A 26,543-nucleotide genomic window follows, 5' to 3' on the forward strand; every position below is an offset into this window, starting at 1 on the left:
ACACGGGAAATTTTCAATTGCCATACCGCCCCCTGGTGGTCACGGGTTTATTAACCACTAACTATGATATTTAAAGAAAACATCAACTGCTGAATGACACCTGACACCCATAGTCTTAAACGCCATGGAAGTTCCACTCCAGGAACTCATTTTAATGAAAAGTGACCCAGCACATGAGTGAACAGGTTGTTGTATTATAGGTAATATTGTTTGTACCAGCAAGTCTTGCAAACAAATGTCAGCAATAAGGGGACGTGACCTGTTATCAGTAGGAAAACATTGAGCCTTGACTGGGGCAGTTTTCACAGCTCTAAGCACTGGGTGGCACCATTGTGTCACGGATCTCCTGAGTGGGCTAGCCTTGTAGGTAAGCAGCTCATCCACACTAGGAAATTGAGACATAGTAGGACAGTCAATGAATACCTTGTTCCCAAATGGTTCAGGGAAAGAAAGTCTTTTATGTCAATATCAATATGTTGTACAACTAGGTTTTGAGGTGTTTGTGGTGTATTTCTTTCTCTGTTTACTTGCTTTTGAGACAGGGCCTCACTGTGTAGCCCTGAATGGCGTGGGACTTGCTATGTAGACGAGGCTGGCCTCAAACTCACAGATATCACCTGCCTATGGTTTATTTTATTTGTTTACCTCTTTAATCAGATTTCGGTGTTGGGAGAGCCCCCTGCATGCCAAGCCAAGCACTCTACCGCTGAGTTACACTCCGACCCAGTGGTTCCTATTTCAGTTTTATTTTTGAAAGCTTCAGGAGGGCTTGTGGTGGGTGATCACAGAGTCTGCTCCCCACCGTGCTAAAGAAAACTTCTCTGTGTTCGCTGCAGCCTTCAACACTGCCAAGTGTGAGAAGCTGCAGAAGGAGAAGGAGGCTCTGGAGCGACGCTTCGAGGAGGAGCTAAGGAAGTTGGGCTGGCAGCAGCAGGCCGAGGTGAAGGAGCTGCAGGAGCGGCTGCAGCAGCAGTTCCAGGCTGAGAGGGCGCGGCTGCAGGCGGAGCACCAGGACCAGCTGCTGCGCATGCGCTGCCAGCACCAGGAGCAGGTGAGAAGAGGCTGCGTCACTTGAGGCTCGGGGTTAAGCTCACTCGCCAGCCTCATTCTGGCTTTCTCTGCACCCTACTATGCTGCCCCTGCAGACGCTATGGGTCCCTCTCATCCTTCCCAGTTGGGGTAAGATTATCCTCTCAGTGAGAACTTAGACCTAAGATTGCAGTTTTATACTTATTGGTCATCTGTTCTTCGCATATTCTTTATGGGCAGAGGAGCTACACAAACGTGTATGTGACCCTGGCTCTGCACCAGCCACTATTTTCAATGCTTGATGTATCCTGACTCCATTACCCTTCCAGATGGCCATTCCTATCCCCATTTTACAGGTAAGATGACAGAGTCCCAGGGTTAAGTAAGCTACCAGAGTTCTGTTGCATGAAGCATGAGCAGAAGTCCCTTGTCTCCCTTGAGGAGTGCATTGCTGTGACTCACCAAACTGTCTTTCTCTGTTTTCTTTAAAAACTCAACCTTGCAGCTGGGGCAGTGATGGCTCACACCTTTAATCCCAGTACATGGGAGGCAGAGGCAAGCCTGGTCTACAAAGTGAGTTCTAGGATAGCCAGGGCTACACAGAGAAACCCTGTCTCAAAAAAACAAACAAACAAAAACAAAAACAAAACCTCAGCCTTGCCAGGTGAGTGGCAAGCACATACACCCCCACCCCACCCCCACTCTACCCCCACAAGGAGTTTGAACAGGAAGAAACCACTCAGCCTATCACCGTGTGTAACATCTCCTTAGTCTGCCCACCCAGCCAGCTCCATCCTCCCTGCAGGAGAAGATAAGTCTACACAAACAGAATGAGGCCCCGGGACCTCACTGTCTGGCACAGGAGACCCTGTGCTGAGTAGAGGTGATGCAGGAGAGATGGAGTCCTCCTGACACCCACTGTTGTGATCATAAAAGGAGAAAGAGCTATTAAAATATATTCTGGTGGGGGTGTGGGGGAAGGTGTGTCTTGGCAGGCCCATGCCAAGGCATCCCTCCCCCTGCCCCCCAGAGACCAGCCACATGACAGTATAGTATAGAGTAGAGTTTACTCAGGGCATGGGGAGGGGAGTTAAGAGGGTAGCAGAAGCAGAGAAAGGCAGAGAGAAGGAGAGAGTAGAAAAGTAGAGGCTGGCCATGGCCACATGGAGGGAGGAGAAGGGAGTGGAAAGAGAGGTGGAGTAAGGGGGCAAGAGGCAAGAGTCAAGAACGAGGCAAGAGAAGCAAGAGGGAGAGGAGGGGCCAAGCAGCCCCTTCTATAGGGCCAGGCCTACCTGGCTGTTGTCAGGAAACTGTGGGGGTGGAGTCCAGACAGAATACCAACACTCACCCCTCAAGCTGAAGAGAAGGCCACACTGGGAATGAAACTGAGTCAGCTTGGATGCTCCCATACAGCCTACTTCCTGCCCTGGGCTAGCGTCTAGGAAACAGGCTGTTAAAAAAGAAGCTAGCAGGAGGGTGCTGGAGGGTGTAAGCCCAGGCTGGCTCCCTCTGGCTCCTCTAATGAGGATGTGTGTCTGGGATGGGGGCAAATGGGAGTTTAATCTGGTTTGAGTTCAATGAGAAAATATAGAGCACACAATGCTTCATTCAAAATACATCTTCTCTAAGTGAACAGCCGAAGCCCCAGTTAATTGTGTCCAGCAGGTGGCTAAATGTAAAGCCTATAACTCCATCTTTGCTCTGAGAGACAGCTTTCCACCCATGGCGCCTCTGCACCCAGCTGAGTAGCAAGTTGACCCCAGCAAGGAGTCCTATTCCAGGGAATAGCTGTTTCGCCAAACAACTGGGGCTGTTTGATGGGCAAACTTGACAGCCTCCTCCATGAAAGAGCCCAGAATCCTATCTCTGTGGAGGGGCAGAAGGTAGGATGTTGTGGTCCGAGTTGGCTGTACCAAAGGTTCTAACTAACTGAGAAAGATCGTCGGGCAGCCGAAGCTTGTTAAATTGGTTATTTTTGTTGTTGTTGTTGCTATGGAAGCAGCTTATGGAAGACAAAGTTTATTTTGGCTTATGGTGCCAGAGAGAACAGTCTTATCATGGCAAGAGAGGCACACAGCAAGGCATTGGAAGCTGAGCTCACATCTTAGCTGGATGCATGAAACAGAGTGAGCTGGAATGGAAGCAAAGCTGCAGACGCTCGAAGCCCGCCCCCAGTGACGTACTTCCCCCAGCAAGGCTCCACCTCCTAATCGTCTTCAAACACTTCCGCCAGCCCAAGGCTAAGCGTTCAGATATGTGAGCCTATGGGAGACGTTTCTCCTTCAAACCCCCATGCTTGCCACAGGCTGGCTTAGGAAGACCTTTTCCTCTGATTTGTCATCTACAATACATTAAATCATCTTTTGTTTCCTATTGGGGAAACTGGTCTAAACCCATGCAAATATCTTCAGAGGATTTTGACCTCTCCTCAAGACTGGGCATTCCTACTAGTTGCTTCGTTTCTGTGAGCCCCTGCCCTGAGGAGCCTGCTACCACAGGAAGAGAAGCCAAGGAGATTAATCACTGGCAGGAGACAGGTTGCTCTTAAGTAGATCGCACCCCTTCCTATTCAAGGGGGTGTTCTTTAAAGTCACAAAGAGACATGAAACCTAAATTACTGAAGAGCAAGGGTTTGTTCAAACTGTAGCTCACAGGCTCCCATTGACTTCTTTCTGAACATAATGGTCATTCCTTTAACTCTATATGGCCCCTTGGAGTCTGGAGGTCAATAATTCATTCATAAAAGCTCCTCCCAGAGGCTGAGATGGACACGACATGCCCTTACATCAGTCTTATCATATTGACCACAGTAGTCCCTCAGCACTAAATCAAAGACCTGCTGTCCAGCATGCCACCAAGGCACACACCTAGGCCGCAGACATAATGCTATATTGCCAATTGGGCCGCATTTACCACCAGGGACACGTGGGTTCTTCTGGCATTTAATCTTTCTGTCTATCCCTCTTTTCTGAAACTCTCCATAGAAATTTGTGTGAGAGACTAAATCCTACCAAGGACCAGTGAAAGATATTTCATTTACACTGGGCTGGATAAATACCGTGGCCCTAGGTAATAATTCAGCTCTTATTTTTACAGACAGTGCTGTGGGTTTGACTGACATTTTTAGTGGAACAGAAAGGAAGGGTTTTCCCTTTTATAGAGATTTGAGGTTTTTGACGTGTATTATGTGCTATTGTGCATACTGATACCCACAGAGAACAGAGGAGGGGAGTCTGATTCCCTAGAATTGAAGTTCTAGGCAGTTGTGAACTTCCAGGTGTGGGTGCCCAACAGTGAACCAAAGACTTCTGCAAGAGCGGGGGATGCTCATAAAAGCTGAGTCATTTCTCCAACCCCTTCCATTCAACCATTTTTTTTTCCTCCAGACTGAAAGGTTTTAGACAAAAATTCCACTAGAACCTCATGTGAATAGGAACTGGTTGTTTGAATACTGTTCTGGTGAGCTTCTTCTCAGAGTGGATTCTTAGCACTGAGCCATGAGTGCTTCGAGGCTCAGTTCACTTTAAGCAAGAATGCCCAGTCAACAGAGAGACAAGCTGGTTCCAAATCCATGCTATCACAGACATTGCTGTGGGCTCCTTGTTGGCTCTGTCCAGTGATTTCCCTGTTTTATTTTTATTTTTAAGGATTTATTTATTTTATTTATATGAGTACACTATAGCTGCCCTCAGATACACCAGAAGAGGGCATCGTGTCCCATTACAGATGGTTGTGAGCCACCATATGGTTGCTAGGAATTGAACCCAGGACCTCTGGAAGAGCAGTCAGTGCTCTTAACTGCTGAGCTATCTCTCCAGCCTGATTTCTCTGTTTTAAAAGATGACAATTCACTGGGCAGTGGTGGCGCATGCCTTTAATCCCAGCACTTGGGAGGCAGAGACAGGCGGATTTCTGAGTTGGAGGCCAGCCTGGTCTATAGCATGAGTTCCAGGACAGCCAGGGCTACACAGAGAAACCCTGTCTCGAAAAAAACAAAACAAAATGAAAAAAAGATGACAATGTATGGCAGAGAGAGGGAGGGAGGGGAGGAAAGGAGAGAGAGAGAGAGAGAGAGAGAGAGAGAGAGAGAGAGAGAGAGAGAGAGAGAGAGTGAGTCTAGGAAGTTTGCTTGGTGGTAGAGAACTGGTTTTCAACCTATGGGGCATGACCCTTTGGGAGTTGAAGGACTCTTTCACAGGGGTCACATACCAGATATCCTGCATTTCAGATATTTACATTATGATTCATAATAGTAGCAAAAGTAGACTTATAAAGTGTCTTAGTCAGGGTTTCTATTCCTGCACAAACGTCATGACCATGAAGCAAGTTGGGGAGGAAAGGGTTTATTTAGCTTACTTCCACATTGCTGTTGATCACCAGAGGAAGTCAGGACTGGAACTCAAGCAGGTCAGAAAGCAGGAGCTGATGCAGAGGCCATGAAGGGATGTTCCTTACTGGCTTGCTTCCCCCGGCTTGCTCAGCCTGCTCTCTTATAGAACCCAAGACTTCCAGCCCGAGGATGGCACCACCCACAAGGGGCCCTACCCCCTTGATCACCAATTGAGAAAATGCCCCACAGCTGGATCTCATGGAGGCACTTCCCCAACTGAAGCTCCCTTCTCTGTGATAACTCCAGCCTGTGTCAAGTTGACACACAAAACCAGCCAGTACAATGAAGTAACAACACAATGATGTTATGGTTGGGAGTCTCCCCAGCATGAGGGACTGTATTAGGAAGGTTGAGAACCGCTGTGGTAGAGTATTTGCCAAGCATAAACAAAACTGATTTGTTCCCAACATGGGAGGGGAGGGGGGAGGGGTAGGTGTGCTGGTGGTGAGCAGATGAGAGGTAAAGTTTCCCACAAAGTGAGATTATTCCTAATGGGAATCAACCCCTCACCATTACTGTTGGGATTCAAAATGTCTCCCAGTGCCTCCTGTGTCAAACACTTGATTGTAGCTAATGCGGCAGTTTTGAGAAAGGGTGGGAGGGGCTTAAGAACTCTGGCCGATCTTGCAGAGAACTGAGTTCCACTCCTAGCACCCAGATCAGGCAGCTTATACCACATGTAATTCCAGCTCTGGGTGACCAATACCTCCTTCTGCTTATACTCACACACTGACACACACATATAAATAAAAATAAATAGGGGCTGGGGAGATGGCTTAGTGGTTAAGAGCACTGGCTGCTCTTCCCGAGAACCTTGTCCGTTCCCAGTAGCCACATGGTGGCTCACATCCGTCTGTAATTCCAGTTCCAGGGATCAGACGCCCTCTTCTGGCCTGCTTAGGCACTGCATGTAGACATGCAGGATGGCAAACAACATAAACATAATATAAGTAGATAAGAAAAGGCAGTGGTGGATACTTCAGTGGCTGGAGTCTGGCTAGAGGAAGTAGGCCACAGCGCATGTCTTTGAAGACCTCTTCCTTTCTGCGTCCTGTCCACTGTGAGGTGAGGAAATTTCTTCCCCATAAACCCTTGCTGCCATGATATTCTGCCCAAGCACATGGGTCAAGTGCTTGTGGACTAAACCCTCTGAAATTCTGAAGTACGTCTCATTTTTTCCTCTAAGTTGTTTCTGTCAGGCATTTGGTCAGGGCAGTGGAGAGTCTGAGTGGTACAAGTTTTACATAAAAAGACATTGGGGGCTGGAGAGAGAATGCTCAGTGGTTACAATACAAACTGCTCTGCCAGAGGACCTGTATTCTGTTCTCAGTACCTACACATTGAGCAGCTCACAACCACCTGCTCTGGGGGATCTAATGCCCCCTCATGGCCTTGGTGGGTACTGCACACATACCTGTGCATGCACATGCTTGCCCTCTTGGGTGTTGCTTAAAGCAGGCTTCCTTCATAGTAGAGAACTTATCTTCCTTCTGTATTGTAAAGAACATATCTTCCTCTATATGAGGTTTCTGCAAAGGTGGCCAGATATTGTCAGTTAGAAGCTATGTGTCCTTAACTGGGCCACCGAAGTCCTTGGCATCCTGACACATCTTCTGGATTTGTGCTTTGAAAATGTCAGGTTTTGACACAATTGTAGGTCATGAAATACACTGAATTATTGAATTACCTGTAAGGCCACATGGAACAAAAATGTTTTGTGTTCCAGGTTTCTTCCAGCATTTTCGTTAAAACTGGTTTCGGATGTGAAGGCATTTGTGTAGACAGATGTACATGCATAATATACATGCTACACTGTGTGGTGGCAGTAGAAGAGATTCTTGACAAAGAATTTGGATAAACATCGTATCATGTATTATATGTCTAGGAGAGGCCTTCATGGGGAGAGAGTGTCCTGAGCATTTACTCCAGTTTGGCATACCTTTGAAGTCAAAACCGTGATGGAAATGATTGTTTGCAAACAATAAACAGATTGAAGGTAATGATAGATCAAGAAAAGCCACTTGCAGGCCCAGCAGTGGTGGTGAATGCCTTTAACAAAAGCACTCGGGAGACAGAGGCAGGAGGATCTCTGAGTTTGAGGCCAGCCTGGTCTACAGAGAGAGTTCCAGGACAGCCAGAGCTACACAGAGAAACCCTTTCTCAAGAACTCAAAATAAATAAGTAAATGAATAAATAAATAAATAAACAAATAAATAAAATGCAGTAAATACCGTAGGCAGTACAGTCTTTGGGTAACGGATTCAGTAAGTATAAAAATGAGGCTGAGTGTGTAGCTCATTGACTGAGGTGGTTGCTCAGCATGTGCAAGGCACTGGGTTCAGTCACCAGCAAGGAAAATCAAAAGTGATACCTGAAACATCTGGAGCAGGCTGCATGCCGGTGAGAGTGGGGAAACACTTCCCAGAGGCAGCCCCAAGTTGCCTGTCAGGAGAGAGGCCCAGCAGGTGGCAATCTGGATGGCTTAGGACCTTGGTGCAGGGGACATGTGTGAGCCTGCTGGACTCACCTGGGAACTGGGGAGAGGATCCAAAAGGTACGCCTGCTGAGGGTCCCTTAGGAGGAGGCTGTCACTGTGTGTATCTGAGAGAACAGCACCATTGGGACCCTGCTTATCTCTGCCACTTTCTAACTGTTGGGTGAAACACATAGAAATGCCTGACTCATGAGAGTAGAGTGGGATAGGCTCTAACTGAGAGCTTAGGGCAGAGTAGCTCCCACTCCCTGACACTAGGGAACCTTGGGAAGACCTTGGCATGGAGGACTTCTCCCTGCCCCATCAGTACCTCTCAGGGTGAAGGAAGAGTGTGTGATGTCATGGTCCAGGGCTCTACAGAGGTGGCTAGGACAGGCCTTACTGAGTGGAACATCTTTTTTGGAGGAGAGCAGTTTGAGGCAGAGTTTCTCTGTGCAGCCAAGGTTGTCCTAGAACTCACTCTATAGACCAGGCTGGCCTTGAACTCAGAGATCTGGCTGCCCTCTGCCTCTGGAGTTCTGGGATTAAAGGCGTGCACCACTACTGCCCAGCCAAATGGAACTTCAATCTTTCTGCAGTGAGCCAGGTTGTGGCAGTGACTCTAGGAAATACCATGTCATCTGCAAATCCTGACTTTACCTTGGTACTAGACCGGGAGTGTCTGTCATCCCATCAGAGTGACTTGTCTCTGGTGGGGCCATTAACTTTCTCTTCCCATTAAGCTGCACCTACATTTCCCAAGCTACGTGGATATTCCTGACAGTCACCTCAGCTCTCCGGATAACCAGTGGCCATGCCTTTCCTTCAGGTGGAAGACATTACTGCCAGCCATGAGGCTGCCCTGCTGGAGATGGAAAATAACCACACGGTCGCCATTACCATCCTCCAGGATGACCACGACCACAAAGTCCAAGGTATGTACCAGCCTGTGTGCAGCGAGCAAAAGTGGGCAAGCTGAACTCCTCTGGCAGCATAGCAAAGGACCCCTGCTTTTTTCTTTTCTGCCCTTTTGCCTCTCTATTGTGGCCTTTGTGTTCATTCCTGTGAGAAGAAGAAATGGAAAGTAAGGCTTCAGGCAGGGTTGGAGAGGCGTGCCTAGCATGCAGCAGGCCCAGGGTTCTAGCTCCAGCTCTGTGTCTAAAACTTCATGCATCCGGGCCTCTATTTCTCTCCTCCAAAGGAGTTAATTAGAACCTTGAGTCAATTTTAAAATCCCTTTAAAGTTCTAACCCGCCTTGAGTCCACATGCAATGAGGACATGAGATGTTTTAGAGATCCTTGGATGACTCAAGGTGGAGTCAGGCTCAGGGGCCATTCTTCTATAGGCAAAGACAACTTAGGCTTTTTCCTGCATAAGGCTTGATAAGATTAAGGGTCTTCATGATGTTCATAGGCAGGAGCAGTATCTCTGGAGTTTGACTCCCTGTCCACAATACTCATGAAGCAAATTTAAGTCTACAGACTCTTGTTGTTGTTGTTGTTGTTCCTCTGTGTAGCCCTGGCTATCCTTGAACTGGATCTATAGACCAGGCTGGCCTTGACTTCACAGAGATCCCTCTTTCTCTTCCTCCCCAATGCTAGGAATACAGGTGCCAGGTGCGTGCCATCACCACCTGGCCCAGATTTTTTTATTGTTTTAAAAACAGTCTTTTTAACATCAAGCTCACTGTACAGTATCTGATACCTGTGCTGTCACCTCTCTAAAGAATCTTTCCCATAAGCCCAAAGTGGAGACAAGAGAGAACAGTATCCTGAGAACTAGCTCAGTCCGGCACCTGAGTCCCTACCTTCAGCTACAAATTTCAACTCCAAAAATCTAACTTAGCTTATTCTACTCATCAGGGCTTTCTAATAGGTAGCAGGAATTGGGAAGCACTTTAGAGAGCAAAAAGGACAGAGTTTTGTGACCTTGAAATGAAGAAATGCATTGTGGGAAGCCAATATTGTGTAGTAAGAAATGGTATTAGATGATGTCCCGGTCCCTCAGGGTATTGGGACCTTCTGGCAGTGCCCATTCCCAAGCTGCAGTCATGGTGCCTTAGGGACTTTAAAGTACAGATTCCATAAATTATGGTATTCCACTGCCCCCCACCCCCGTATTTCCACACATTAAGCCTGGTAGATTTTTTTTTTTGTACTGACAAATGAAGTCTTGCTTAGATACCACATCCCAGGCCTTTGAGTTATATATGATGCTGAGATAATGTGGTCTGTATAATAGGACCTTAACATTCATTGTAATATGGTGATGATCTCAGTAACCACTAAAACTAATCATATACAGAGGCAGGTAGACCAGAAGACCAGTTCATGTAAAGTCAATGAAATCAAGGGCTGAAAAGATGGTCCAGTGGTTAAGAGCACTTGTTGATTTTGCAGAGGACTCAGGTTCAGGGGCCAGCACCCACATGATAGCTCACAACTATCTATAACTCCAGTTCTTTTGACCTCCTTGGACACTAAGCATGCACATGGTGCACATACATACATGTATGCAAACTCTCATACACAAAATAAATATATATATAAAAAAATAAAGTCAATGAAATCAACACAAACCTTATTTTTTCACAGGTGTAAACTTTGGCTATGGAACTAGTTCAACCCCAGTCGCCACTAGTTAAAGTTTTGAGCTGATGGAAACCACACAGATTTTCCTAATTACAGCTCATGGCAACCCAAATGGTAATTGTTGCTTTCCAGGCCTCTCTCATTCCAAGAAAGGGATCTAGGCTGATTAAGGAGACAGTTCACTCTTCTGATCACACCACAAAAACAAATCGCTGGTCTAGGCAGGATGATATGAGCTTCATCCAGCTAATAAGACTCTTCCGTCTAGCGGGAAACAGACTACATTTGCCTGCCACCTACATCACCTTCATCTGTGTAACTTATCAACTATTGCTGGGATGAGGCCTTTTACGGAGCAGAGTGATCCAACCCCCCCCCCACCCCACCCCCAAAATAGCAGAGCAGTCAGCCTTTCCTTCTGGCCAAGTGTCTTATAGCTGCTCTTTATTCAAGCAAATCTTGGGGATCCCTAGTCCTCAGGGTGTGGCCCTGAGGTCACCAGGATGTCCTTAATGGCACAGCACTGATTCCATATTCACAGCATGAATTCAACCTCAAGCATAGTTGACTTCTCTAATTCCACCTTGCAAAGCTCATTCCTCAGCCCCAGGTGGATGCTTTGAATCAGGGAGGGCAAATCCTAGGAATGGAAGAAATCACTGTTTCACTATTAGGAAAGGTGGGACATTCAGCCGATGCTAATTGCAAAGGTTCTCACAGGGCCGAGATTGTGCAGGATACAGAAGAGCTTGGCCACTTCTTTCCCTCTTTTCTCCTCCAACCCCCCCCCCCTTCATCGCTCTGTGTCCTGATCACCTCTTTCTCTCAAAAATCACAGTCTGATCATCACAGTCAATTTCACATGAGCCAAAGAACCCCTGGAGTGTGCTGTAGCCATCCATCACTACCGGAAGTCACGGGTCCTTCTCTGGACCAAACAACATTGTTTTATGCTTTTCAAAAGAAAGGCCCACTTAGCAATTTGATATCATCTTTCTTCTTCCCAGAATTGATGTCTGCCCATGAATTTGAGAAAAAGGAGTTGGAAGAAAACTTTGAAAAGCTGCGGCTGTCATTACAGGTGAGTGTTCCCCCTTCTTCCTTAGTGGGTGTCCAAATAGCTATAGCATTACGCTCACTTGCAGATGTTTATCCGACCCCTGCTGTGTACTGGAACATGGAGACAAAGATAATATACTCCCTGTCCAAGGTTCTCTCTTCACGGAGCTGTGGGGAAAATATAACAGCTCTGAGAAGTCACAATGCCTCATGAATAATGCTGTCAGAGAACGCTAAGGTAATAGGGCATTTGCTGGGTCAGAGGTACCTGGATAGAGGGATTGGGGTGGGAGGAGAACATTCTAGAGAACAATTTGAGGTTATGGAGGCTGGGATTGGTAGACCACATCCTGGGAGGCTTTCGTTTGCTTGTTTTGTTTTCTTTAGACAGGGTTTTTCTGTGTAGCCCTGGTTGTCATAGAACTCACTCCATAGACCAGGTTGGCCTTGAACTCAGAGATCTTCCTGCCTTTGCTTCCCAAGTGCTGGGATTAAAGGCATGTACCACAACCACCTGGCTCACCATGGTGGTGGTTTTAAGAGGCATTTAGGTTACCTGGAGGTGGGTGGGATGAAAAATCACCCATTTTGCCTCTCACTGTCACCTGGGGAAGATGTTGGTCTTAGATACCAGCCAAGCTGCCTGGCTTCCTCCTGGTCTTCAAGAGAATAGTGGGGGGTCTCCCCAGCACATTCATCTCCTTCCTGCCTTCTGAGACCTGCCAGTTGCCTTTAAAGAGCCAGAAGCAGCCCTAGTACTAGAGGGAGATGTGACAGCTGGAGTGATTCTGACTGGAGAAGACAGGGCCTTTTAAATGTCAAGATCACCCTTGTCTGGAAATTGGAACAATTGTTGCCATGACTATAACAGAAATCTTACTTCGTTGATGACATCCCTGTCACAATGAGCCCATCCCAAAAGGAAGCCAGGGTCACAGCAAGAACACTGCAGAAAACGTGGAACCTGGAGTACAATACAACAGTGAGGTGCCTGTCTTTCAGTCACAGAGTCCTCTCTGCTCCATCAGCCAAAGGCCATACAATTCTGTATGCTGTACCTCTCACCCAGCAGAAACTTTGTGAGCTAGGTATTGGTGTGTGGAGGGCACAGTCTCCAGAGCCAACTTCCTAGTGCCACTAGGCAGCTAGAGAAATTGCTAGTTTGGGCAGTTAGAAGTTCAAATCCCCACCCTACCAGTTCTTGCTAGCTTTGAGATCTAAGGTTGATGCAGCCTAGAGTTATTCACCTGTAAAATGGGGATAATAGCTTTCTCAAGACATGAGCAGATGAAGGAGAACGAGGTGTGGGGTTGAATTAACTTTGGCTTGGCTTGCAGTGAGAGGCAAAGAGAAATAGCTGTGATGAGCAACTCCAGGTAGTGGGACATTTACTATTAGACTGCCATTTGTTGACTCTAAAAGCCTCAAGAGGGGTCACATCACTCCAGTGACATAAAGTAGCCATTTCATCCTGACATGGCTGCTGTAAGAGTCCTTACATCTCTGTGGATTTGTTCTGAATAGTGAACAAGGCAGAAAGATGTTGGTTGGATTGTTTAAATCCATCCCTGATCATGATTGTTGGTGTGGGAGTCAGGTAGCACCAGGTATGTTATAGCCCATTCTGGAAGGTGAGGGCAGTGGTGCCGTAGCCCAGTGCTGGCCCAGAGGAGCTGCTCCAAACTGACATTTCTACTCATTAGCTCTCCTGAGCACAAACTCCTACTGACAGCTATGTTGTCCCTATGTGTTAGTGTTAGCATTTAATGGCAAGTTGGGGACTTTGGTTTCTCAAAAGCAAAAGGCAAGCAGGCAGTGGTGGCACATGCCTTTAATCCCAGCACTTGGGAGGCAGAGGCAGGCAGATCTCTGAGTTCGAGGCCAGCCTGGTCTACACAGTGAGTTCCAGGACAGCCAGGGCTACTAAGTGTGGAAATGGAAGCTCTCTACTATGGTGAGGGAAGGAAGTAGCCTGGTAAGCTGGCTCATGTGTGGGCACGTTGTGCCAAGTCACCTCAATTGCAAGTCCCAGCTCCTTCCAATCACTGACTAAGGCCATATCTCTGGCTAGAAGAGTTCATGAGAGCTCCTGGCCCCTGTATTTTAATACAGCTGAAACGAGGTCATTGGGGTAACTGTGGACTCCTCATCAAGTGAACTGTGGAGGAAGAGGTGCTCTTTAGTCACGGAGAGTGCAGATTCACTGGCAAACACACTTCATGTGCTGTGGTGACATCATCACTGTGGTTGGGGTTCGGTGTCTCCTTAGCCACAGTTGCTGTGAAGCTGAACAGGAAGGAGCCCTTTGTACCACAGGCATGCCGCCATTCCTTTAACACACACAGACCGCTGCCCCAAGATGGGGCTGCTGGTCCTGGTCCAGTGGGGAGAGTATTAAACCTGATGAGAATGCATGGCTCCCCTTGTAGGTCAGCCCAGCCCTGAAATCAGAAGGGTCAGCAGTAAGCCTGGGATGAGAGGGTCTGGTGAAGGGTAAATGGCCTTCTCTCTCTGGGTCCTAGTTCGCTTCCCTGTTGCTGTGATAAAACCACTGACCCAAAGCAACTTAGGAAGGAAAGGGTTTATTTGACTGACAGGTTACAGCCTATCATTGAGAGAAGCCAAGACAGGAACCTGGAGATAGGAACTGATGCAGAGATCACAGAGGGGTACTGCTGTACAGGCTTACTCAGTTACCTTTCCTATACCGCCCAGGACCACCTGCCTAGGGATGGTTCTGCCCACAGTGGGCTGAGCATACCCACACTAATCATTAATGGAGAAAATACCACACAGACAATCTGATAGGAGCAATTCCTCAATTAAGAGTCCCTCTTCCCAGCTCATGACAGGTTGATGAAAACTAACCTGCCATCCCCAGCTGCCACCACCTCCTTCCATGTGGCCCCTGGAGGGACATCTCTTGTTGTCATTTGCAGGACCAGGTGGACACGCTAACTTTTCAGAGCCAATCTCTGCGGGACAGAGCCCGGCGCTTTGAGGAGGCTCTAAGGAAAACCACGGAGGAACAGCTGGAGGTAGTCATGGACACCCAGGCCATGGGCATGGGGACATGAGCTGGCTTCCTCTGCAGCCTTGCCCAAGGATGAGGCCTCCACACTGAGCCGCTACTGCTCCAGGGAGGGCTCCCAACAGCTCTGGGATGTGTGTTCAGTGTCTGACAGCTCCTCTCCCCAAGACGGACCAGAACCATGGGTCTCTCCAGCAACCTTCCATTTCTTGCCAAATCTCACAGCATCCCTCAGGCAGGATCCCTGGGTACCTATAATGTAACTTCCTCTCTGGCTGAAGACAGTCCACACCCTGCTTTCGCAGATGCGCTTTAGGCTGGCACTGGACAGGGCTAGCTGAGATGTGAGTTATAAGAAGGTAATTTTTCCCCCAAGAATAGCTGGAAAACCTCTACCATCTAATGCAGTGTTGGAGAGAGGTGAACATTAAGGATGAGCACCTTTCATTGAAATGTTATACTGCTTTTACCCTGGAGGGGAGTGAACTGAACCTACAGCTTGATGTGTGCTAGGCGAGTTCTCTAGCACTGAGCCAAACCCCTACCCTGCTCCCCTTCCTCCTCCTTATTTTGAGACAGAGTCTTGTGAAATTGCCCAGGTTGGTTTTAAACTTCCCATCCTCCTGATTCTTTCTCTTGCATGACCACTATTACAAGCCTGAGCTGCCACAGCTAGCTTGGATTTTTTTCAGTGTTGCTTCTCTGAAGTTCAAATTCAAATTGATGTCCTACCATTTTACTGTTCATGTCCACCAGACCTGCTCTGACACATTATTCTCATAAATGGCTCTTTTAAAAAAACGGAATGAGCTGCATGTGTGGTGGCTTGTGCCTTCAATCCTAGCATTTGAGAGGCCAAGACAGGCAGACCTCTATGAATTCGAGGCTGGCCTGGTCTACAGGTACCAGGACAGCCAAAGCTAGATTGGGGGGTTGGGGGGAAGAGGACAGGAACAGATAGGGCTGGAGAGATGGCTCAGTGGTTAAGAGCACTGAATGGTCTTCCAGAGGACCTAGGTTCAATTCCCAGCACCCACATGGCAGCTCACAACTATCTCTAACTCCTTCGCTGGGAGACCTGACACCGTCATACATACATACTGGCAGGCAAAACACCAATGTGTGTGTGTGTGTGTGTGTGTGTGTGTGTGTGTGTGTGTGTGTAAAATAAGATTTTTTTTTAAAAAAAATAGGGAATGGTATCTTTAATACATTGAACATGTTAAATTTTCTTTACATTGAACATGTTAAATTTTCTTTAACATTTAATATTGTTAGAATTCCGTACATGAGTGCCATTATTTCTGCTACACATTCTTCCCTGCCATTTCCTCCATGGACCCTCTCTCAGCCTCATGACCTATTCTTTGATTATTATGACAAACGGACAGCTAGACAGTTAGGGCCTGCTGAGTCATCTAATGCTCCTTGTGCATGTGTTTATTAGGGCTGACCACCCAGGGATTGGGTAACCAGTCACAGGGCCTCATTCCAGGAGAAGCCTGATCTTCCCCCTCCCCCTCCCTTGGTAGCCATTGATTACCCATAGTTCTTCATCTAGGGGCAGAGCCTTGAGAGAGTTCCTCCATCCACATTGCTTTGTAAAGCTCTTGACTGGTTTCCTATACATGAGCTTAGGGACACAGGTGAGACTTGTGAGACCCCAGCGCCCTGGGAATCCAGTCCTGTGGGAGGGTGGTCAGAGCCTGTGTTACCCGAGGAATCCCCCCTCGGGGGCGCTGGCCCTTGTTCCCGCACAGATGCTGTGGCTGTACATTGCCGGGAGCACGGCAATCACACTGCCTGATTCATAACCTCGGGCTACAGCGCGGTGCTGGGAACCTGGCCTAAAGCGCACGCTCTCTGCCCTTGTAGATTGCGCTGGCTCCGTACCAGCACCTGGAAGAAGACATGCAGAGCCTGAAGCAGGTGTTGGAGATGAAGAACCAGCAAATCCACCTGCAGGAGAAGAAGATCATTGAGCTGGAGAAGCTGGTGAGTTGGCTTGCTTGCTCCAGAAAGTGGGTGCTGTGGCTCTCACTGTTGACAGTGTTCCGTGAGGTGTGTCCCTCCCAGCCTGTGGCTCACAGGTGAACAGGGCACTCATAGCTCAGCTCGGAAGCCCTTCTCACAAAGTCAGGATCTCTGCCAAGGAGTCCCGGTGGCCTCTTTTTGTTACTTCGCCAGTCTTTGTCATGTCTTTCCAGCACTAAGGCGACAGCCTGAACGATCCATCGCTGCTGTGCACCAGGCCTGGGCAAAGCACTGTTCTTCCATTCCAACAGCTAACCTGGGCAGTGGGTGCTGCCCAGAGAGAAGAAGCCTAGGAAGGGGGACAGTTGCACCCAGGCTGTGAGTGGCTGAGTCCACAAGGCAACCCTGGAGGAGTGCCCCTAAATCGCCACGTGACAGAAGCATCAGAGATATCAGTCATGGGGGTCCACCTTCATGAGCCAGTCACCTCCAAAGACCCCACATCCTGGTACTGCACCTGGGGAAGGAGGTTCCTCATAGTTGCTTTGGAGGGAAAGGAGCATCCAGTTCAAAACAGTTTCTACCTGGTCCTCAGCTGGGTTCCTGGGAACTAGCCTAGGGAAACAGAGCAGTATCTACTGCCTTCTAGAGGCCCAAGGCCCAGATAAGGGCTTTTTAAAAACTATGTATCTGTGTGCATGTCTGTGTGTGGGTGTAGGTGTAGGACCCACTGAGGCCAGAAGAGGGCGCTAGATCCTCCTGGAGCTGCTTGATGCGTGTGCTGGGAACCAAATTTAGGTCCACAAGAGCCATAAATGTTTTTAATAGCTGAGCCCTCTCTCCAGCCCACTTTGTTGTTTTTTAAATGTTTGCTATTATGAAAGAGGAAGAGAGAATGTATACATGGTAGGAAAGATAAACAAAATAAGAAAATTAGAATATCATATTTCAAGTTGGGTGTGGTGGTGCACGCCTTTAATCCCAGCACTTGGGAGGCAGAGGCAGGTGGATTTCTGAGTTCGAGGCCAGCCTGGTCTACAGAGTGAGCTCCAGGACAGCCAGGGCTATACAGAGAACCCTGTCTCAAAAAACCAAAAAAAAAAAAAGAATATCATATTTCTTCTACTATTAATACTTCTCAGAGATATGTCTTAATACCGCTCCTACACACACATACACACACACACACACACACACATGCACACACAACTGTAGGCTTTCTCACCTGTTCATAAGTTCCCCCAAATAATGACTCTGAGACTTCTTATATATCAATAAATGCCTGGGCTTTGGCTTATTCCACTATCTTATAGCTCAGTTATCCCATTGAAAGGAGTCTAAGTCATGTCACAGAGCTGGCTACCTTATCCTCAGTTTTATGTCACTGTCTTCCTCTGGGTCTAGGCAGATCTTTCCATCCTGACTCAATCCCAAAATCCTCTTTCTCTGTCAGATGTACCACCTTCTAATCCTACCTCAGACCATTGGCCAATCAGCAGTTTATTGACAAGTGAATGCTTTTAAAGAATGCATAAGAGATTATCTACACACATACACACACACACACACACACACACACACACACACAAACACACACCAGATTTTGTCTTGTACAGTGTTCTATAGCCCTCTTCCAATGAACAGGTCTTTTCCCCCCAGATAGGATCTTGCTATGTAGCCCATGCTGGTCTGAAACTTGTGATCCCCCTGCCTCCACCACCAGAGTACTGAGATTACAGACATGTATCACACCTCCAGCTTAGAAGAGTTAGAGTTAGTTACTGGACATCTCATCCCCATTTGTCTCTGAAACATCCTTTGCAAATAGTTTACTCAAACCTGGTGCGGTGCTGACCCAGCAGCGCCTGCTGTATTAACCCATGTGTGGCTCTCTGTTGTGGCTCTCTGTTGCACAGGTGCATTCCAGGCAGTGGAGAGGCAGGTGTGTCTGTTACCACTGTCCCAGGCAATGAGAGCCACATAGCTCCTCCCAACACTAACCCGGACCACAGGGGCTGCATAGACCTGATATTGCCATGTGTCCTGGCTAGGGTGACCCTTGAAGCACCCATCCATCTTTCTCTTGGTGACTGGACTATCTGCGTAGAGCCACCCACAAGCCCCTGGGCTGATCTGGCTATGTTCAGCCATGTTCTGGCTTTGCAGAAGGCCTACATGACTTCCTGTCCTGGGAATCTATTATTTCCTACTTCCTGAGAATAAAGATGAAGGCCAGGTAGGGTGCCTTGGGACCTTACCTGTCCTCGGCAAGGATTCCCAAGCCCTATTCATGGGCAAGTTGCAGTTTTCTTTAAAGATTAGCTACGGGAACAGTCAATGCACCGCCCTCTTTCACGGGACAATCCAGGTATGGTGGCAGGTGGGAAGCTGGGTGGCAGGTGGGAAGCTAAAGCGGAAGGTTACCATGTATTCCAGGACACCCTGAGCCACATGGAGAGTCCAGCCAGCATGGGCTACAGAGTAAAGCCTCTTTTTAAAGAATTCTGAAGTTAGAACGAAAGCGCACATGAGCTAAACCCCCCCAGGGTTTGGAGAGATGGCATAAACTGGGAGAACAGTCACCATAATAGGCTTTCCCAATAGAGGGCCAAGGCTTCCTTTCTCTGTTTTAAAAAATTGACCTTTGCTCCTGTATCTTCAAAAACAAAGAAGATCCCCATAAACTTTTAGACTTCTAGGCTTCTTTGCTTTGTTGTTCTGGCTGGAAAGGAAAAAAATATGCCCACGATACTTGACTCTCTAGCCCTGTTAATTCAGAATGAGTAGGGCCGAGTATGTATGTCTGGCAAGGGACAGTGATTTACTGCAGGTGACCACAAGCCTACTGGTCAAGCTGGGATCCACACCCTGATTCTAACAGTGACAGTGCACTGTGACACTCTCTGTAAAAAATTTATGTATTCTCTGTCTCTCTGTCTCTGTCTCTCTCTGTCTGTCTCTCCCTCTCTCATATATAAGCACATATACACATGTGTGCCACACACACAGTCTAAATTATGTACTACAGTGCTTTTTACTACCTACAGTGCACTCTGGCATTCTCTGTTCTGTCTTTCTGAAAAGGGCGATGCTGGTCCATTATCCATCTCACCTGAGTTTCTAGCCCACAAAAGCATTGCATAGAGCGGTTAGCAAAATACTGTTTCTGGAAATCCTCCAAAGTGCAGAAGCCAGGGCTGCTGGCTTGCTGTTGGCTGGTGGGAGTTTCTTCACTGCTGTCCCTTTGCTAGGTGGAGAAGAACATCATCCTGGAAGAAAAGATCCAGGTACTCCAGCAGCAGAACGAAGATCTCAAAGCAAGGATCGACCAGAACACAGTTGTCACCAGGTGGGTGAGCCCAGTTTCTGATTGCATGTCCTTCTCAAAATGGCTTTCCTGGAACATCCTCATGTCCCAGTATCCAGTCTGAATAATCTCCTGCTGCCTCTCACATGGTCAGAAGAAAAGCACACGGCTGCAACGACTTGGTGCACAACCTGGCTCTGCATCACATCATGTCCTGCCCCATTCCCCAGAAGTGAGTGAAGACCACAAGCCCAGAAAGCAGGGACCCCACAGCAGGAAGATTTCATCCTAGAGATTAGGAGAGGAGCATCAGTGGGGTGTCCCCAGGCTAAAGAGAACCATGGCACCGGGCAGTGGTGGCGCATGCCTTTAATCCCAGCACTTGGGAGGCAGAGGCAGGTGGATTTCTGAGTTCGAGGCCAGCCTGGTCTACAGAGTGAGTTCCAGGACAGCCAGGGCTACACAGAGAAACCCTGTCTCGAGAAACCAAAAACCAAAAACAAAAACAAAAACAAAAACAAAAAAAAAGAGAGAGAGAACCATGGCTAGGTAACCCCAATATTCCAGAAGCTCAGGTCAGCTCTTCCTTACAGGATCTTTCCTTAGGAGACCTGCTTCTAAGGAAGGATTGGGAGTCACCCTTGACCCTAGCTCAGAATGCAGTGAAAACAGCTTGGGCTTCCATGGCCAGCTGCAGGTTCTTTTCTTCACTGGTCCGACTCTGCTGGACCAGTCTCCTCAGTGCGGCTATATGTTATCCTGTGTAAACACATGCTCATGTGCATGCACTCATGTATACATACATTCACACATGCATGCACATGCTCAGACTTACACATATGTTGATGCATGAGCATGCTTATACACTGACATACCAACGTGTTCACACATACCCAGCCACCTCAGACAGCAAGTGCAGGTGTTGGCTCAGAGTACCCTTTCAGGACTTAAGCCCATCCAGTTGCAAAATGTATTTGTTGATTCCTGGAAGCGGTTATCACCTTCTAAAACACAAAATGGAATAGTCAGGGGACAGGGGACTCAGTGGATAAGAGCACTGGCTGCTTTTCCAGAAGACCCAAGTTTTTTGTTTTTGTTTGGTTGGTTTTTGTTCTGGATTTTGTTTGTTTGTTTTGTTTTGTTTTTTTGTTTTTTGAGACAGGGTTTCTCTGTGTAGTCCTGGCTGTCCTGGAACTCACTCTGTAGACCAGGCTGGCCTCAAACTCAGAAATCCGCCTGCTTCTGCCTCTCAATGCTGGGATTAAAGGTGTGCGCCACCACCGCCCGGCTCAGAAGAAGCAAGTTGGATTCCCCACACCTATCTGGCAGCCCACAAGCATCTGAAACTCCAGTTCCAGGAGGCACACGCCCTCTTCTGGCCTCTACAAGCACTGCATGCAAGTGGCTCTCAGACACGCATGCAGGCAAAACACTTATCAAGTACAAAATTATTGAAAACATGCAGCAAAGCCAGCAACTTAAGCACCATGACATACATCACACACATGTGCGCACGTGCATGCTTGTGCACACACACACACACACACACACACACACACACACACACACACACCAAAACAAAAATAGGATTGCCTTTCTTTCCCCTTCATTGCCCAACAGTGAACAAGCATCTATTTTTCTGGATGCCACTCTGAATGCCAGCCAAGAACATAACAGAGCCTCAACCCCTGCCCTCTAGGGCTTGTGGTCTAGCAGACAGACAGGTAGACAGACTAACTCTACAGCAGAACTAATGACTTCAGTCGCAGAGGCATGTACCCAGGGCAGGAGGTAATGGGAAAGTATTCCTGGCTGATTGGCAGCTGCTAGTCAGTACCCTGACCACAGCCATAGGCAGTCTCCACGTCTCTAAGCAACCTCTCCTACGGGCCCCTAGCAGCATGCCATGTGGCCTACCATCTCTCCTCTTTCTGCTCCAGCCTCTAGCCTTTACTCTGTGTACAACTGCCACAACCTCCCCTAACCCAGTAGAGAAACCTGTGGGCCATGAGGTATTGCCCTGGCCTCTGCCTGTCAGCCTCAGTGTCATTAGTAGGCCCACTTGCTGCCTAACCATCCTTCTCCTCCATGCAGACAACTGTCAGAGGAAAATGCTAACCTCCAGGAATACGTGGAGAAAGAGACCCAGGAAAAGAAGAGACTGAGCCGAACCAACGAAGAACTACTTTGGAAGCTCCAAACTGGGGACCCAACCAGCCCAATTAAACTCTCCCCGACATCTCCAGTGTACAGAGGCTCCTCCTCTGGACCCTCCTCTCCAGCCAGAGTCACTACCACACCTAGATGACATCGCCCTGGCACCCACAGGAGCTCAGGCTTCTGTCCATCTGAGGGAGTGCTAGCCAGGTGCTGGTGGCCACCCTGTGCGCATGCTCAGTAGCTACATAATGCATCTTAGGCAGCATCCTCTCTGACCCTTGTGTGAGACCATCCTGGAGTTGGCGCTTAGGAAGGGATAAACAGCAGAGTCTGGTGTTCAAAAAAAAAAAAAAAAAAAATGTTTTAGTGTAGTGAGAAGCAAAAGAGAAACAACTCCAGTTGTTCTTGAGTGACGAACTTCCATGGCAGAACTTTAGGTCAGTCACAAACAGCTCCGTTTTGAATACACAAAACCCTCCTTGTGCCCCTGCGTGTGTATATCCAGATGTGTGGGTATACACCTGTGGCGATTCCGAATTGCATTTTTTTTTATAACGCCATACGCTGACATATTTTAGTGATGGTCAGCAGTTTTCTAACTTGTGCCTAAGAATTATTGGAAAATGAAAATGCATTTCTATCTAGTTTCCTGGAAATATTTCTACCCAAAATAGAGAAGGAAAAAAAAAGACAGAAAATAAAAGATAGAAGCATGCCTAACTGCCACCGAGTGGTACCCTGCTTAACCTAAACACCAGCGATTTGTAGATGGTAACTGCCTTTGGAGCAGTTAGCTTCTTAGTCCAACGTGAGGTGGGGTCACTGGTACCCCATTGCAGGATTTAATTATGACTTCTCCCATCCTGAAGAGGTAAAATGTAGCTTGGGTGGGGGGACTGAGGGGTCACATGTCTGGCCAGTGTCTTCCCCCTTAGTGATTCATTATTATCTTGAAAACACCAGTTTTGCTCCCCCCACCCCTGAATGGCATCTTGGAATCCATCAAGCTATTATTGCATCCTCAGGAAAACATGGAAGCATGTGACCTTTGCAGTGAGGGTGAGCATGAACTTGGAGAAAATCAAGACCATGCATGGCCCATCCTCGTGACGGAGGAGTGCTGATAGGGGCCAACATGGCCCCCATCGTTGCCCCTCATAGGCAACACCCCCATTTTTAGTTTGGTTCTGTGACTCAACCCCATCACCGCACATCAAGATGGCTCAGGGGTTCTAGTCAAGGCTTCCAGAAACCAGCCTTTCTCTCCTGGGGAAAGGGGCGAAGCCAGTTCTAACGGTGCTAGATCATGTCCCTTCTGCTGGAGGGTCACCAGGGCTGCCCCTGGCCGTGGTCCTACCTTAGCCCCAGAAGGCTCTCCCAAACAAGGGAATGCAGTGAAACGGCCAGTCAGCATCCATCAGCCACTGGACTGGCCTTTGTCTCTAACACGGTAGAATTAGAACACGAACGGTATTCATGTAGTGCTATGGAAGATTAGAAGCATGATCCACAAAAGAGTAGTTTTAACGGTCAGTACAGTGCTGATAATGATACCTCTGTTTTCTGTATGTGGCAAGAGACCCTTCACTCTCTAAGCATGGGCCTGCCTGTCTCTGAGCATGCCCAAGATGACAAGAGCCATGGAGCCAAGAAGAACCAGCCCGGGCATGGTGTTAACATCTCCAAGGACACACATAACTGACACAGAGGCAAATGTGGTCCACATCCTCCTGTGGCTCCAAGTTGGGCTTCCTTGGTCTCAGGTGCATCTGATTGTAACCAACCTCCATGGGTCTTGCCCATTCTGGAGACATACACAGAAGATACACAGAGAAGAAACAGGTCTTTTCCCTTTGGCTCTGCATGATACTGGGATACTGAACTGGGCGGTCCATAAGAGTAGCCCGTGCCGTGTCAGTTCCAACACACACAAATATTTATTCTTTTAGCAGGCACAACCTGCAGGTATAAGTTTGGTTGGCCGCTTAGCTCTCCAAGTTAGGACCCGCCTCCACAGCTGTACCTGCCGATGGCAGGTGCTCAGCAATACAGAGTTCGATGTGATTATAGAATGTGGTGCAGTATGTTAGGCTGTTGTGGTCAACGTGGTAGAGATGTTAGATCTATGTACCCTCATTAGGTGGACTAGAGCTTTGCCCTTAACAGCCTCAACCCTGGGCACTTGAATCAAACTCCCCCATGGCCCTGACTTCATTTCTCCATCACAGACACCCATCACATATGGTACCCCACAAGTTCTGAGATCCAGGTGGCTGGAGCTGCTATGATTCCTCTGTCTCCATGCTACAATGATCTGGACCTCTTGGCATGGAAGCCCGTGTCTGTCTCCCTTCCCAGGCTGGGACACCGCATCCTCCCCTCCTGCCATGGACAGACCTGCCGAACAGCTCAGTCTTCGTGGAGTCAGGAGGTTCTGCTAGCCTTCATCAACTCAGTTGCCTTGGGCTGGGACGACACTCTTGTGATGTCAGGATGGGTTTGGGGCTTGAGGTCAGGTACTCTGGGATTAGTTGAAGGGGGCACAGTGTTCTTTGTCCTGCCCCTCTGGTTAACTGTGCTCCATATTTGTGTTGAACTCTAAAGCTTATTAAAATGAACCTGAGGGACTTTCCATGATATCCATGTGGTCTGTGTAACTGGAGACAAATTTCATTCAGTCCTGACAAGGCAGACAAGGATGCAAAAGGTATTTTTATACCCTTTCTGTGTGGGCCAGGGTTGATTGGAACCAAGTCTAGAGACTCAGCTCTAGACTCAATGAGTCCAAAGCTATGCATCGCTCTTTCCCATTTCTTCTCAACAGTCCACCACCTGGGAATCAAGAGTTCAAATATACATATGATCCCATGTGCTAATCCGTATTCAAACCACCACAGTGGCTAAGATACACATTTGCTCATTCAATCTGAAATCAGCCACTCTTCCTATCCCACCAGCCACTGTTGTGGATGGATTATGGCCAGTTTGTCCAACCTCACCTGGCCCTAGCGTGTCCCACAGGTGCCCAGCATTGCTTGGGGGGTCACAAGGAAGACCTGAAGTTTCCCACTTCCTGTGCCCATTTTGGTGGAGTGCCATGAGAATGGCGAGGAGACCACAACCATTCTGGGCTTGTGAACAGCCGAATAGCTGCCCCTGAGTTCATGTCACTCTCTGGTCCCTGTGATCCCCTGCAGATCACCCAAGCTTCCAAAATTATTGATAGGGAATACTGATTAATGCATCACTCGTCCATATAACCTAGCCTTGGTTTTTCCTGGGATATCGAGCTCCCTCACAGTATGGCAGCCATTGAGCGTGGTCCTCAGCCCCGTCCCATGTGGTAAACAGGCCTGATGCCAGCGCCATCATTTATAAAGAAGTTGGATGCTGACCTGGCCCCTAGCACATTGCGTTCAGGAATTGAGATTGACACCAGCTCTGAGAAGCCAAAAGGAACAATGTTCCCTCCCAAAGGGGATTCAATGCAGGCGGAGGAAGCTTAGGAATCCAGCCCTCCATCACCACCTCTGCACCAAAGAGCCCTGAGGATCTCGGCTCACCTGTATGGGAGACCTATATGACCTCAAGTAGGAGCTCAGGCATCGGATGGCTCCCTACCTATAGTTAGCCTTCGAGGCCACCCTCAAAGCAGATGCTACGTTAGTGCATGGTAGCAGTGACCACCTGTGGTGTCTTCTGTCTCCCTGCATTCTCACGAATGGTGATCGGGTCCAGAGTCCGCCCAACCTCTGGTCTGCATCGACTGCGCATGTGTGTACATGTCTGCGTACACTAGGTTCTAGCCTGGTGGGTGGGCAAGCTTAACTTAGTGAAACAAAATGGCTCTTTTTGAGCAGGGGCTGAAAGTTACATGTCATTTCCAGTCCTCCTGACTGCAGCCTCATATTCTGCTTGGCTCTGGTCATTGGCAGATGGCAGATGTAACTGAACGACGAGGCTAAGAGGACATATGAATTCTTCAATTCCTAGAATACTGAGCCACACAGGAACAGATTTGACTCACTGGAAGTGTTTCATAGCCAAACAGGGTGAGGGGAGGTTTGCACCGCTGGAAGCCACCTCAGGTCCCCCACAATAAAAAAAGTTTTCTGAAAATTGCTGATGCCTTTGCCTGCTTTTAAAGGCTAAGAGCACAGTACCCAGTGTCACCCACTAGGTGGCATAGTGGAGCTGCAGGAACCATGGTCCAAATTTTCCTTAGCCCAAAGTGAACTGACCAGAAGTGGTAGCCTCTTCCTCTTATTTTTCCAGACAGGATTTCTCTGTGTAGCCTTGGCTGTCCTGAAACTCCTTCTGCAGACCAGGCTGGCCTCGAACTCACAAAGACCTGCCTGCCTCTGTCTCTGGAGGGCTGAGATTAAAGGCATGCACCATCACCACCACCACCACCACCCGGCTAACAGCCTCCTCCTTGCAGAACTTCAGGACCAAAACTATAGGACCTGTGCCTATTTTCCAGTTTCAGGATGCACAGGAGTATTCTCTGCGTGACTTTTGTGAGCTG

General features: G+C 48.1%; 1 protein-coding gene across 5 annotated transcripts in view; it reads left to right on the forward strand.

Annotated features, from left to right (window-relative positions):
- Positions 1-24,654, forward strand: part of Mtus2 (microtubule associated scaffold protein 2) — a 388,646-nt gene extending 363,992 nt beyond the window's left edge. For all 5 annotated transcript variants that reach the window (XM_031338775.1, XM_031338773.1, XM_031338772.1 and 2 more), the window contains 7 exons: positions 837-1,051; positions 8,722-8,827; positions 11,492-11,565; positions 14,483-14,581; positions 16,450-16,569; positions 19,800-19,897; positions 21,950-24,654. In XM_031338775.1, the coding sequence (XP_031194635.1) occupies positions 837-1,051; positions 8,722-8,827; positions 11,492-11,565; positions 14,483-14,581; positions 16,450-16,569; positions 19,800-19,897; positions 21,950-22,163 (926 nt within the window). In that variant the 3' untranslated portion in view covers positions 22,164-24,654. The remainder of the gene's footprint in view (positions 1-836; positions 1,052-8,721; positions 8,828-11,491; positions 11,566-14,482; positions 14,582-16,449; positions 16,570-19,799; positions 19,898-21,949) is intronic.
- Positions 24,655-26,543: the final 1,889 nt, after the last annotated feature.

Source organism: Mastomys coucha, unplaced genomic scaffold (assembly GCF_008632895.1).
Source record: "Mastomys coucha isolate ucsf_1 unplaced genomic scaffold, UCSF_Mcou_1 pScaffold22, whole genome shotgun sequence".
NCBI classification, from domain to species: Eukaryota; Metazoa; Chordata; class Mammalia; order Rodentia; family Muridae; genus Mastomys; species Mastomys coucha.